We start from the raw sequence: 15,272 nt of genomic DNA, 5'->3' as shown, positions 1-15,272 counted from the left end.
ATTCACAGAGATCTGCCTGCCTCTGCCTCCCAATTAAAGTCATGTGCCACCACCTCCCAGCCCATCAGGGCTATTTCCTTAACTCTTCCCAGGTCTTCTTGCTGACAAAAAAAATCTTTGTTTTTTTAAGTATAGAATAAAGTTTATTTAGGACATGGAGAGGGGAGTTAAGAGGGTGGTAGAAGCCGGGCAGTGGTGGCGCACGCCTTTAATCCCTGCACTTGCGAGGCAGAGGCAGGCGGATCTCTGAATTCAAGGCCAGCCTGGTCTACAGAGTGAGTTCCAGGACAGCCAGGACTACACAGAGAAACCCTGTCTAGAAAATCCGAAAAAAAAAAAGAGGGTAGTAGAAGCAGAGAAAGGCAGAGAGAGTAAAGGCAGAGAGAGTAAAGGAGTAGAGGCCAGCCATGAGGATGTAGAGAGAGGGAGGGAAGGGTCAAGGGGACAGAGCTGGAACAAGAAGGGCAGAGTAAGAGAGTGAGACTTCATCACAGTACTTGAAACCATGAAATGGCTGACCTTAGTCTTTAGAATACTACCTAAAGTATCCTCATTTACATACTAATATACATTTACCCTCTAAGCTACAGGGCTAAATGTTTAAATAATTAAAGAATTAACTTGAATTAATCAATTTTCTTACCTCCTGCTCAGAAAGACCATCAATAATTTCAGAAATCTCATGCTCACTCCTAGCAATGGTGGCTGAAAGACCAGCTCCCCTCTGACCAACTCTAAATATGAAGAAAAAGTACAAATTTTAATGAAGACATAAAAAATTAGTATAAATACTGAACTATACAGACTAAGCTGGCCCCGAACTCAGAGATCTGCCTGCCTCTGCCTCCAAGTGCTAGAATTAAAGGCACACACACCACTGCCTGGCTTAAGGTGGGACTTTTAAAATAAACTATTTTATAAGCCTTCTTTGAAACTTTTTTCACATGAACAATTTATCTTGATCACATCCACCTCCCATTACTCCTTCCTCCCTTCAAGATCTCTAATGGGCTTTTTTGTTTAGTTTTTTGTGTAACTTACTGAGTTCAATTGGTGCTGTCTGGAATGTTGACTGATGTTGGGTTGATCGTGTACAAGTCTGTACATAACGATAGCTTCTTAAGTTCATTACTGAAATATCTAAATCATGTCCACAAGATAGGACACAGAATGGGACATTTCTGTGCGTGTATGTGCATGTCTGTAATGCGGGTGTGCCTGTCAACGTGTGCAGATATTGGATGTCTCCCTTGATCACTCTTTATTAAGTGGGATTTTTTTTCTAAACCAATAGAAAGTCAAAAACAAAAAAACAAAAACCTGAAATTCAGTGAATACTTTCAAGAGGTATACATGAGTCACTACCAAATTAGCAACAACTTAAATGTTAAGAGATTTAAGTTACATGTTGGACTGGAGATACAGCTCAGTTGGTAAAGTGTTTGCCCTACATGCATCAGGACCTGAGTTTCATCATTAGCACCACAAATAAACTACTGCAATGAGTAATGGAGAACCTGTATTAAAAAATAAATTATTTATGTCATGTCTATTTTTTTGTCTGTATTCTTAATAATGGAAGAGCGAGTTTGGAGAAATACATTCCATGTTTCTAAAATAGAAGGAAAACTACCAAAAAAGAAAATCAAGTTTAAGATGTTTCTATGTTTGAATGGGCATTACTGATGAGATTCCATTCATATCTATTCTCTAAACATAAAAGCATATCAAAATACAAAGTGTGGTTCACTCCTAGCACCAAGGAGGCAGAGGCAGAGGCAGATGATCTCTATAGCAAATTCCAGGACAGCTGAGGTTACATAAAAAGACTCTGCCTTTAAAGTAAATAAATAAATGAGTCAAAAATTATCTACTAATCGCCCCCCCCAGGACTTTTTAAAAATCTTATTACATGCACAAACCTGTGGGTTCAATTCCCAGCACTACATAAAACTAGGCATGGTGACACATAAGAACTTGTAATACCAGCACTTGGAAAGTAGAGGCAGAAGGGTCACAGCCACATAGTAAAATACCAAGTCAGCCAGGACTACTGAACAACTCCAGATCCTGCTTCAAAATTGGGGGGGTTGGGGGAGTGGGGAAGAGAAGAATTAAAGACCTAGGGCCACAGAGATGGCTCAGCAGTTAAAGAGAACTGGCTGCTCTTCCAGCAGAGGACCCAGGTTCAATTCCCAGCACCCACATAGCAGCTCACTCCAGTTCCAAGGGAAGCTAAGGCCTTCTTCTGGCATTCTTAGCCACCAGTCATGTATATGGCGCAGACATGCACACAGGCAAAACATTCATTCACATGTATAAAATAAAACAGTTAAAAGAAAAATATTCACTTAGATTTGACATGGAAACTAAATATACAAAATAATATTAAATTCATTAAGAAATGATCCTCAGAGCTGGCAAAATGGTTCATGGGGTTGCCATCAGATCCAATGGACTGAGGCTAATCTTACTTGGTGGAATCAGAAAACCTACTCCTACAAATTGTCCTCTGTGACTTTCCCTTTTTTTTTTTTTTTTTTTTTTTGGTTTTTTTCAAGACAGGGTTTCTCTGTGTAGGTCCTCTGACTTTCTTATCAGTATTTACCATTATGGCACAATGAGCCTTCCACATACAACCCCCAAAATGAATAGTAAGTATAATTTTTAAAACTTATGCTCAAAACTAAAATTTCTTGCAGGCAGTGGTGGCACACACCTTTAAACCTAGCACCTGGGAGGCAGGCAGCGGCAGACAAATTTCTGAGTTTGAGGCCAGCCCAGTCTACAGATCAAATTTGAAGACAGCCAACCTTACATAGAGAGACCCTGTCTCAAAAACAAAAACACCCAGCCTTACCTGAAGCAGTACTTAGGAGAGCAGGCCCTGTACCTGGCCTGAGCTGCACAATAGAGGCAGCCCTGCTGGCATGGCTACAGGAGAGGGTATGAGAGTGAGAGAGCCGGCTGTGCCCCTTGCCTATAGCATTGGGTGAGCTAGCTGAGGCAGTGCTGGAGAGCCCTTTCTAGTGGTGTGGGTGTGGGAACGCTGGCAGGATTATTAGCTCAGATACCACCCAGGACCAGATCCAGGGCTTTGAGTTGGCCCACCCCAACTTCTGCCCCATCAGTGTGAACAGCTGGAGCACTCGAGGGGACTGGTCCTACAGATTCAAAGCTGCAGGATCTCCACAACACAGGGCAACAAACAGGACATCCAAGAGGAGTCCCAGTGAGGATCCAGTATGGATAGTGTAGCAGAAGCCAGGTCTTGACCCAGACCAATAGCTCATTGCAATGACATTTGCAAGCAGAGAAGTATGGACAAAACGGTATGCTGTGGGACACACTGTGACACACTACAGCTTCCACAATGAGATTTATATTTTCTTTTGGGGGTGAAGGGGGGAGACAGGTACAAAGGGAAGGGGAATGAGAGTGGGGATGAGGTATATAATGTGAAATTCATAAAGAATCAATACAAAGTTAAATAAAAAAATCTTTATGTTTTGAAGGAAAAAAAATCACAATTAGTAAACATCAAGCTACATACCGCTGAAATCGTTCTTGCTGTTCTCTTTGTTTTCGAATTTCTGGAAACTGCTTCTCATAGTATTCCCTTGTTTTGCTTTCTTTTGCTTTCCTCCGGGGATTATTTTCTATTCTGTCCACTTTTTTCTCCCATGCCTCCATGAGCTGATCATAACGCTGGCAGATTTTTTGTTCCTATTAAACACCCGTAGCAAATTAGTAACAATTAAACTGAACTCATGATTTGGTAAGCCTAACCCTTTAAAATATATTCCATTTCTTAAATTGAAAACAGAAGTACATTTGGCTTGTATGACTTGGCTACCAATGACAATTTGTTCTTGGTCTAACAGGAGAAATGGAGCCATTTCCTTAGATGAACTCGCCAAGAATATTTCCCTGGAGATTTTATTAACCATTAGCACTATACAAATTAACAAACTCATTGACAACCACCACTAGTAGTGGCTTACCAGCTATTTTTATTTTCCTGATAACATGCCTTGTCAAAATGAAAGGAAAAAGAAAAACATTTACATAGTTTATCATCTAATCGAGTGGTTCTCAACCTTCCTAGTACTGTGACCTTTAATTCAGTTCCTCACGTTGTGCTGACTCCCAACCATAAAATTATTTTCATTGCTACTGCATAACTGTCATTTTACTTGTTATGAATCATAATGTAAATAGCTGTGTTTTCCGACAGTCTTAGTCAACTTCTGCTGTGAAAGGAGTTGCTGGAGCCCAAGGGGTCACAAGCCACAGGCTGAGAATCACTGTTCCAATCCATCTTAAAGTCAACTATTAGATTGTATTGGTATCTATCGAAACTGTCAGAGAAAACGTGAATATTTAACAGTTTCTTTATCATTAAAGGTTTTTCACATTTTTTTGTTGCTGTTGTTGTCAACTAGTCAAATTTTTTGATAGCACAGAAAAGGGTGGAATTTGCTATTTATTCATCACATAAAAAGAAATCTGGTAAAAACATGAAGTCAAGAATTAATATTGTGGTTAAATAAGTGAATTTAAAAGGCAGAAGAATTCTCCATTATGGGTACAGAACTGTGTGAATATCTGATACTGGATAAAGGAAAGTGAGAAGGGCCTTAGTCTCATCCCTGCTAACATTAGTCACCTTAAGAGAGACTGGATAGGAGAGTATTTCTTCCCCACGCCATTCCATCACCCCTCCTTCCAACATCCATCTGCCTTTTGTGCACTTCACATTCTCTCTCTTTCCTCCTACCTCCTTAATTCAAGTCAACACCATCATCACCCAAAAGGAAGCAACCATCTAGTAAATGTGGTTCACATCATTTCTGTTGCTTTCCAAAGCACAGGAGATGGAAGCCAGGGCCTGGCTCATGCTAGGTCAGTGTTCAGATCTTCCCACGCATTCTCACTGTTGCAACCAGATGCAAATTCTTTTGTTGTTTGATACAGGGTTTCCTCTATCTGGAGATGGACTCAAACCCACTAGGTAACTGACCATGACTTGAACTTCTGATCTCCCTGCTCCAACCTATTGAGTGGGGATTATAGGCATGTGATACCATACAGTTCATTTGGTACTAGAGATCCAATCCAAGGCTTCATTCATGTTAGGCAAGTACTATACCACTAAGTTACATTTGCAACCCCAGATGTAAATAATTAAAATACAAACCTGAACCTCATATCTCCTCAGTTTAAAAACATGGTAACTTTCTGAGGGTAAGTGCCCTCAGAATCTCATACAAAGTCTTGAAGGTGACCTCCAGGACAGTGTGCCACTGAATTCCAGCATCCTCATCAAGCCTCCCACTTCCCAGGTCACTCGACTCTAAACTCAGCAGGCTCTGAGCCTGTCATATTAGATATTTGGTTAATCTGCTTCCTCTGCTCATGTACGTTTGCAGTATATTTGTTCTCCTGTTTAGTGACCCTGCTGGATTCACATCTGCTTTAGGCATCCCACTGTACACTCTTGCAGTCAGCTGTACGCATGAGATCACATTACGATCACAATACTGACCCTGCCTGCTGCCATATCTGCTCCCTAAGAGCAAAATGATATGGTACCTTCTTTGTTTTTCTGGAATAATACATGGAACACTGTCCTCAACTGATAAACATGTATTAAACAAATCAGTAAACAAACAAACTACAATTATTCCGAAGCATGAAAAAGTTTATCTGCCAGTGATTGCATCTCTAGGACTAATTTAGCAAGTCCCACAAATACAATAAAATGAATGAACAAAAAAGCTGGTTTCTCACTTAATATTAGTAAGTTCTTGGGAAGAAAAACATTCAACCCCAGTTATTTAAGATAGTATCTAAAAAAGACAAGACTGGTAAATATGAACTACAGAAATTTTACACCAAATAAAAGCTGCTGTCTCTTGTGCTTTACGGTTGTTAAGCTGTTAGGCCATTAAAAATAACATAAAGTTCATTTCTCACACAGATTCAAAGAACTTCATTTCATTAAAAATTGGAACATAAATGTGTCTGAAAATTAGTATTACAAAAATAAGGACATTTTCTGGAACTTAATTTTTATGATTTTAAGCATAAAAGTATTAGACAGCAAACTGTATAATTAAATGAGGAACTATTCCAGTTTGAAGACTGAGCAGTTTTTCCTAAGGACGGAAGAGTAATCTCTCATTGGCATGACCATAACTTACCGATATTTGTTTGCGCCCTAACAGACTGAAAGCACATCAACCTACTTAGCCTTTTTACTACTCACCATTTTGCTGAATGAAAACATTACACAGATAACTAATGAACTTAATTGATAGTGATGTTAAGTGGAGTATTACAATGTCACTAGGATTAGACTCATATTTCAGTCACACACAGAAGTCATAGTCACTTCCGTAATCAGCGCTTGGCTTGATCGCTAATGGGCAAGCGAGTGCCTGAATGACATGAATGGGAAAGCTGTACAAATTTCAGTTAACAAGGATAGGACCTCACCCTTTGTTTTCTTGCATGATTTCTTCTTTTAAAAAATAAAATGAGTTTTTTCCTCATCACCTGGTTTCTAGAAGAGAAAAATATGGTTGCAGAACATTAAGAAAAAGCACAACTTAATTATGTATTTGTTCCCTTTCTCCAGACACTGGAGACAGGCAAACCACTTAAAAATTTATGGTGTAATCAGAGTTAATCTTAATTTATTTTTCACCTTGAAAAATAAAACTCCATAATTTTTTCCAATTAGGACTAAAATTCCTGCCATTCTATAACAAGATAATACAGTTAATTTTTAACTCATGCATCTAATCTTAAGACATTATTTTCAAATTATAATTAAGGGGTAACTAATTCTTAAGAATTCTGATGATACAAGCATCTTTGAATATACTCCGAAAAAGGGAAGTAAAAGGGAAAAGAAACCTTTAGCAGGTACTTCCCTCGTAAGGAGAATGGACACCAACATATTTACAAAGAGGTGACTTCTGCTCAAAACAGAAGATTTCCCTTCCACAGATAAGATACAACAGACTCTATGGAGCAACAACCTGACAAGACAGAACATTTTCTCACATGTCTTAATATAACAATACCACTTTTTAAGTTGGAAGCACTGCAATCTTCTAAAACAATGGCATGCAGGTTCAAATATATAAATATTTATACCCCACCTACTTCCAGAAATAACTTCAATTATTCACACATAAATACAAAGCCAATGAAAGTAGAAATAAATTTATGGATTATCTGTCACTCAGGACTAACAATGACACTGGCTTCACTCAAATATGCATAGACAGTATCTGGTAGTATGACAAAGCAGTCAAGAGACACAATTTTTAAAAGGCACATTTGATATTTCATACAAAGCAAATGTTGGCGAATAGCTACTGAATGATTTTTGCAAAAGTATGCACCTGAGCACTTCAAAAGTAACATACAGTAGGATCATCACTACATGCCAATTTATTCTTAATGCAATTATATGCTACTCAAAAATAAATGCCACCCCGTAAATAAAATGTTAAATGTTTACTAAGAATTTAAGTGAAGTCAGCTAGTCAGTAACCCGTCTCAGCACAGTCTAACACAGGCAAGTGGAGAACATAAAATAAACCAAACAGTGCAGCTTTCCAGCTTACATTGAGGGAGAGAAGACAAAACACGAACTGAAGCTTTGGGGGGGGGTAAATCACTAAAAATAGCCAACTAAATTATATCTGGTATCCTCCTTTTAAAAACATTTAAACAGCTCAGTAGTTCTAAATCAAAATGTATTTTATGAGTTCAACCTAATGTCCTCCTAAAGGTTCTCAAGACCATGGCAATATCTCACAGAAAAATTCTTAAATAGATGACTTTTATTATGAACTACTTACTTAACAGAAATTAAAATTACTAAATTGTAATAGTTGACATGCATACTTCCATGCAAATATATATGCCACCATTTCTGCAAAGTAGTCAATTATTATACACAGTCTCAGAAATTAGAAGAAAAAATATAAATAATAATGTGTTCACTCGTAACTGTAATAGTAAATAACTATAATGTTCTGGATATACTTTTAAATGCAAATAATAGAAATATCACATTTTTGTCACCAACTATTAATACTTCACCTAAAATTCTCTAAAAGTATGATAATTAAACAACAATCTTTAAAAAAAACCTATCTAGCTTCTCTTACTTCAATCAGATCAAGAAATTAAGTTCACTTTTCATTTATTTTCTTATTCCAAGATCTGCATCCATAAAAGGCCTGGTAATAGGATGAGCAAGGCAAAGCAAACTACATTGTGGAACAGCCTCCTCACCCACATGAGGGGCTGAGCCTTCCAAGGCACCAGGACATTAAATGGCAGAAGGGTCTACAAATACCGTCATTAGCAAGAGTCATGGAAGGGATTTCCCTAGAATAGGGTTTTGAATAATGATAAAATGATCCGTGGCACTTCTACTTTGCAATGGCAGATGTGGCTTGGTGGGGGACGGTGTCATCACTAGTCTTAAATGAAAAAGCTTCATTATCTTACTTCATCATGCGCCTTGCAGGTACTCCACTGAAAAAAACACAAAACAGGAGGCAAAGAATTCAAGCCTCAAGGTAAGCCGTTTCAATGTTAAGTATTCACCTTTTTTTTTTACTAGCAGATCATAAAACCAGCTAGTTTTATGCAATAATTTATTTCATTTTTTTGGCCTCGGAACTCAAATCTGTTACCCCAACCCCCAAAAAGCCAGAGGAAGATAACATATAGTAAAACAACAGCAAATTACACAAATCTAAAACACACCTACAAAGTTATAATAATGTCCGCAGATAACAAAAATGATTTCTTTATAGAATATATGTTCTTTAATTGAACTCCAAAGATGGTAAGTACTTACGTCTTGATGTTCTCGTGGTACACCTTGGTATCTGATGGCTGGTTATAAAGTGGCTATAAAATAAATGACATATTTATGTGTAATGTGTTTTATATAGTTATAGCAACAAAGAAAACCCATTTTAATGTGAGATTATCTAAGTGGACTTATGTCACAGCATCCCAACAAAACCTGAAGGTGTCCCTGTAATCCTACCTCCTTCTATTTCTTACTTCAGTAAGAAAGTTTTCAAACCTGCTGTATTTTATGATAAATAAGCCTCATCATACTTTTTAATTTCAAAGGCAAAGGAAAATTACACACTGTCCTTATCCTAACAGTATGTTCAGTAAGCTAGTTCACTTCTGTTTCCTTAGTTACTTCTTCCTCCTACTATCTGAAGGGATCAAATGGCTGTTCAAACAAACATGCTCAGGATCACCCTTAGGCAAGGGTAACCAAGTTTACTCACAAGGTCTTAAGACTGTAAGAAACTTTCTGCCCAGCTATGTAACATTTATCCAAAAATAAATGGATATTCCATTTATCCCAGGAAAAATTACTTTTAAAAAACAAGCAAACAAAAAAACCTTAACAACATTAGAAGTGAAAACAGGAATTTCTTACCAGTTCAACTTTTGGGCCAAGTCCTTCAAATATTTTATGAGCTTCCTCTGCTTTTTTCTAAGGAAAAAAACATTATTGTACTGTATAATTTAAAATTACATTACCTCAAAGAAAAATAACTGCCTATTTGAAAATACTTACCTAAGACTAATCTATAGCTGAATTTATCTTACTTTATGCTGAAACACTCTCTAATTTCCTCACTTATCCTAGGGAATGAAACAGAGTTTCATGCATACTAGGTAAGTGTTCTACCACTGAGCTATGATACCTGCATTCTCTAATATAAATTTTCATAGGGTTTTCTTATCAAATTCAATCAAATCTCTATTCAAAACCAAGTATCTGTAGTGAAAGCAACATCTAAACAATTAAGAAGTTAATAAAATATTAAGAATTTGAGAGAAGGAATAAAATTTAAATTGGGAAATATATCACAAGTATTTTAAATATTTAATTCATGCTGCTGTTAATAAATATCTAAAAGCATAAAGTTTCAAAATAAACATATAATGTTCTTATTTTCTACTTACAAGGAAACCTACATAATAAGTGAAGAACAAAGAAATAGCTAGTTTTACTCCAAGCATTACTTGGAGTAAAATAAAAATTTAATCACATATTTAACAAGTCGTTTTCAAAAGCAAAATAATTGAAACCAAAGTACCCTTTAACAGGATCTTCTTTGCCAAGAACAAAGTAACTGGGCCAGCAAGAAGACATATGATAAGTTAAAGTGCTTGCTGTTAAGAGTGACAACCTTATTTTTTTTTTAAACATAAAATCATCCAATTGGGCTGGATATCTGGCTAAGTTGATAAAATTACTTACCTAGTCTTAGGCCCTGGGTTTAATTTGTTGCAATACACACACACACACACACACACACACACACACACACACACAACCCCTCTCACATTTTCATATCTTTTTTAGTCTAAGTCTACACATAGAAGTAATTAATTCGCTAAACACATACTGAATGTGTTCTATTGCCAGGCACCTACTAGACACTAAGGAAACAATAGGGTAAAAAAATAACCAATTCCAGTATAGACAGAACATCCCCTAAAGACTCAGAGAGAAATAGTACTTGAGCTGGACGTTAAACAACAAGTGTCCTTCACATGGAAGACAAACAATAGACTGCCTGACAACAGACTAAACAGTGTGGAGTGAAGGTACTAAAAACACTAAATAGAACACAGAAAACCTCTGGTAGGAAGGGAGGTTTCTGGTAAAGGTTAGACAGAGCCAGAGAAATGGCTCAGTGGGTAGAAGCACTTGATAAATAAGCCTGAAGACCTGAGTCTGGTCCCCTGAATCCATAGGAGAGAGGTCTGATTGTACAGTTGCCCTCAGCCCAGCATTTCTTTCTTCTGTGCCATGTTCTGTGGCAAATCATCCAGTCTAAATATAAACTAATTCTATAATCTTTTCCATTACATATTAACAACCATTATCTTACGTATTTTTATTCTGAAATTGGACCACCTACAAATATTTTGGGAATGTATAACTGAACAGAGATAAAGCAACTCAAACTGCTTTAAAAAAAAAAAAGTTCAGGAGAATAGTTCATTTAGAGAGAAAATAAGCTGAAATCTGAAGTTTAAACATGAACCAAGGTAACTTTTCTCTCATGATGCCAGATTTAAAGGTCGCCTCTTAGGCAGTTTTCTTCCCCACCCCCACAACAACTTTGTAAATAAAGGAAAGATTTCTTATACATGAAAATGGTATCTATTACTTCAGACAAAATGAGCATAATTCCCAAAGTACTGAGACTGCCACTATAGTCTCCAAGATGTTCAAATCTGTGGTGGCCACAGATTTTCTTCCTTTATGCCCCAGCCTACAGCTGCAGTAAGAGGTCACGCCAAAACCCCAGGAGCTGTCAAAAAACAGTGGCTCCTGTGAAAATGAAGGTGCCATATCTCCTTGGCCTATGACTTTCACAGGAACTGTCTACAGTGGCTACACATTTCCTGCCTCAGCCTACTGCCTTCTTGAAGAGCTGTGCACAGCAATGACACCTTCTTAGCCTACACCATGCCGGAGTTGTCCACAGTGGCAGCACCTCCTCTCTAGCCTCCCCTAGAGATGGAGCCTCAGTAAAAGCCAGTTGGGGACTTGTATCAGGCCCTAACCCATAGGCCTGATGCAAGGAAAATGGGTGAAGAAAACCCACCAATCCCTGAGCTCTCCAAGCTCTCCAAGCTCTCCAAACTCAGGACTCTAAATCCTCTAAATCATCAATCTGGAAATCTCTGCACTAAAAATTTCCACCCCCAACAAAGTATAGGCCTTTGTTCAATTTTCTGCTGCCCATCTCCTGAGAGCAGAGGGTAGACATCCCCAGATTCGGCCCTCCACACCCTGGACCCTCCAATAAATCTCTCCCATGAGATGTCCTGCCTGGTGTGACATTCTCATTGGAAGAAGCAATGAAGAAGAGAAGTAAAGAAAGGGCAGGGCTGAGGCTCCTGAGCTTCTCAGCTCAGCTGGGGATACTTTCCCTAGGGAGTTCAACGCCTATGCTGAGGAGGCATCCTCAGAGCTGTGTGGTTCCTGAACTCAGAATGCCCTTCCACTGGGATACCTTCTCCCATCAGAGCTGTATGGTTACATGGCTTCTGAGTCCCAAGATACCCTTCAATCTGAGCAGAAAGAAGCACTTACAGCCACTACACAAGGAATAAATGAAAGCTGTACTTCTGTTACTATGATATACTTCTGTCCTATGGCATAAGGACAGATAAGGTTATTCACTTTAAAAAGCTGTGGAAACAGTGTAGATCTTACAAAAGGTAGCATGGTAAAAACAGCACCCCAGAGCTGGCAGAGATACCCAGAGGAGCTTCCCTGCACTACAATAGGAGCACCTACCATGATTATAGAACTACAGAAGAACAACTATAAACTAGTAGTAGGGTATATCAAGAAAGCATCTGAATGAAAACATATTTTGACAATTACTAAGAGTGAGTCAAGAGCATTCTTCACACATGAAAAAAAAATTTCAATGTAGGAAACTACTAATAAGTCTGATACTGAGACATTAAGTTTGCCTATTCTTAGTTTGTAGAAGTAACAAGAAACCAAAAGGAAATAATCAAAACAGAAAAGGTCTAAAAGAAGTTTCAGGTTTGATGATGGGTATTAAGAAACATTTGTCTCACTATCTAATGAAAACATTTATATAAATAAAAATACAAATTAAGTTCTCTATCAGATCATAATAATTTTTAGTCTTCACATCCCAATTAGGGAACTATAACATTTACTAATTTAGAATTGTTTAACATGTGAAGTAGTTTATTTTAAAATGTAACAATAAGTATCACTGAATCCCTTTTTTGTCTTTGTTGTTTTTGTTTTTCCAGACAGAGTTTCTCTGTGTAGTCCTGGCTGTCCTGGAACTCACTCTGTAGACCAGGCTGCCCTCGATCTCAGAAATCCGCCTGCCTCTGCCTCCCAAGTGCTGGGATTAAAGGTGCGCGCCACCACTGCCCGGCAAGATCTAACTTTTCATCTCGTTTGTCAGGAGATGTAGCAGGCAGTTATTGTAACACCTCAGTGTCCTGCTTTCTAGTTTTCCAATTCCTTCTAACCCTGCTCTTCTTGCCTGAAGCAGCTTTTAGGCTGCAGCAAATGCCTGCCTGGAAATTCTCCTGTCCCAAATTGCTCTCACCTCCTATGCGAAACTAATACTAAAATCTTAGACATTAAAACAAGTTTAGTTGTCTATCAGTTCCACTCACTTGGTTTAACACAGAGGTCAAAAATTGGCCACTAGCCCTAGTAATGTAGTCCTGAAGGGTATCTCCTTTTTTGTTAGGTTTGGTTTGGTTTTCGAAGCAGTTTCTCTGTAGCCCTGGCTGTCCTGGAACTTGCTCTAAAGACCAGGCTGTCCTCCAACTTAGAGTTCCACTTGCCTGTGCCTCCTGAGTGCTGGGATTAAAGGTGTGTGCTACCACCACCAAACTCTGAAGGTATTTCTTAAAAACCAGAACCATAGCATAAAACTTCTCCTTTCCCTCTTCTCAAACAAAGAGCAAACTGTCTATTCTGAGCTACAGCCTTCCTCCGGGTATGGCATGAGATGATACTTACCACTCTTCCCTTACTGTCTTCCAGTTTCATTAGATATATCTTCATGTAGCTTATTCTGCCCATTCAATAAACTGTACCCATTCTAAGCCCAATCAATTAAGAATTAATTGCCTATACTTGAACCAGCATATGACATTTACCACATAGAAGTACACTTTATATATGATTCTCAACTATCTATGCAAACAGATATATAAATATAGGAGTTCAAGATTACTTTTATATTTTTTTAATGATGAATATTTACCTTCTTCCCCGACCTTACTTTTTTTTAGTGTGTATGGTGCATGTACATGTGGAGAACAGAAGCTTATATTCTGTGTCTTCTTTGGTTGCTCAGCATTCTTTTGGGGGGCAATGGGAGACGGGGTCTCTCACTGAACCTGGACCTCACTAATTTGGCCCGGCTGGCTGGCCTACAAGACCCAAGGATCTTCCGAACTCTCCTTCCCCAGTGTTCAGATCACAAGTAAATGCTCTCTCTCACACAGAGCTTTTGACATACATCCTCAAGCTTGTGTAGCAAGCACTTTTCAGATTGAAGCATCTCCCCAGCACCTACTTCTTTGTGTGGATGGGACTTCATAATTATTCATTTACTGTAGAACATATAACTGAGATAAAAGGCTCAGAATGCAAGACAAGAATTTTAGCACCATAACTCCATAGGACACTTTAAAGTATTTTTTAATCTACTTCCTATTCTGACACTTTTTACTGCCATACTATATCTGCATTAGATTAAAAACATAGCTTTACCCATCATGTATTTAGAACTGGTTCTGCAGGTAAATTCTTGTCTATAATGCTAGTCCTTATCCTAAGATCTCTCTTATCTTAATTACCTAAAACTCATTCACTTAGTCATTCTTCAGGAAAGGCTAATAAAAACAATATTCTCTAATTTCTTGCTATTAACTATCATTCTATGACTTTTTCTATAAGTCTTCCCAATGCTGTTTGTTCACATTTCATACTTTAAATCTCTTAAGCCTGTTCCAATTTTTTTTCCTGGCCTAAAATATTGTTGAAAATCTGATGACAATCTAATTTTTTTGCCTATATAAGTATTGATAGGGTTGCCTCACTTTCTTTAAACTGGTTATAGTGATGGTAGGGCCAACTAAGGTCTTGAACATGCTGCGGATGTACTCCACCACTGCATACAATGTTGGCTGCCTCTTGGATTTCTAGGAATAGGAAAGGATATTAAAAGGCCAGCTCAGCTTTTGGACTGGGATATCATGAGGACAAGATGTAGCTGCTAGTGTCTCCTGGCTTATGGCGAATCCATTAGGATTCAACACCAGAGGATTTAGATTTAATATAGATACAAGATTAAGATTCTAGTTGTTGCGTCCAGTGATTGAGTTACCACTGTTTCTGAACTAAGTTTGAGTGGTGTTTTCCTTGCTGTGGCGGTTCTACTGGGTTCCAGAGAGAACGCCACAGATAAGGATAGCTACCACCTCCAGTCAAAGAAAAATAAATGGAGACAATCTCAGAAAACCACAACTGGACACAATACAAAGATCAACAGATCATGGGAGCTCAGCAACAGTGGATGCATCTACATCACAGCTCCTGCATCTATGGCTCAGGGAACTTCCCAGAAGAGGGGGAAGAAAAACTGAAAAAACAAGAATGCCAGGAACAT

The 15,272-nt window shown here is 38.1% G+C and overlaps 1 protein-coding gene across 25 annotated transcripts in view; it reads right to left on the bottom strand.

Moving 5' to 3' along the window:
• Positions 1 to 15,272, bottom strand: part of Ncor1 (nuclear receptor corepressor 1) — a 150,633-nt gene that overhangs the window by 87,678 nt on the left and 47,683 nt on the right. For 16 of the 25 annotated variants that reach the window (XM_028776610.1, XM_028776609.1, XM_028776612.1 and 13 more), the window contains 6 exons: positions 9,500 to 9,556; positions 8,894 to 8,946; positions 8,539 to 8,565; positions 6,502 to 6,568; positions 3,554 to 3,726; positions 644 to 734 (listed from right to left, as the gene is read on the bottom strand). In XM_028776610.1, the coding sequence (XP_028632443.1) occupies positions 644 to 734; positions 3,554 to 3,726; positions 6,502 to 6,568; positions 8,539 to 8,565; positions 8,894 to 8,946; positions 9,500 to 9,556 (468 nt within the window). Of the gene's footprint in view, positions 1 to 643; positions 735 to 3,553; positions 3,727 to 6,501; positions 6,569 to 7,220; positions 8,566 to 8,893; positions 8,947 to 9,499; positions 9,557 to 15,272 lie in introns of those variants that run through there. The other 9 variants (XM_028776633.1, XM_028776618.1, XM_028776619.1 and 6 more) reach the window with 2 other exon arrangements.

Source organism: Grammomys surdaster, unplaced genomic scaffold, assembly GCF_004785775.1.
Source record: "Grammomys surdaster isolate TR1022 unplaced genomic scaffold, NIH_TR_1.0 270, whole genome shotgun sequence".
NCBI classification, from domain to species: Eukaryota; Metazoa; Chordata; class Mammalia; order Rodentia; family Muridae; genus Grammomys; species Grammomys surdaster.
Note: the sequence above shows the minus strand (reverse complement) of the source record. Positions and strands in the feature narration are given on the sequence as shown.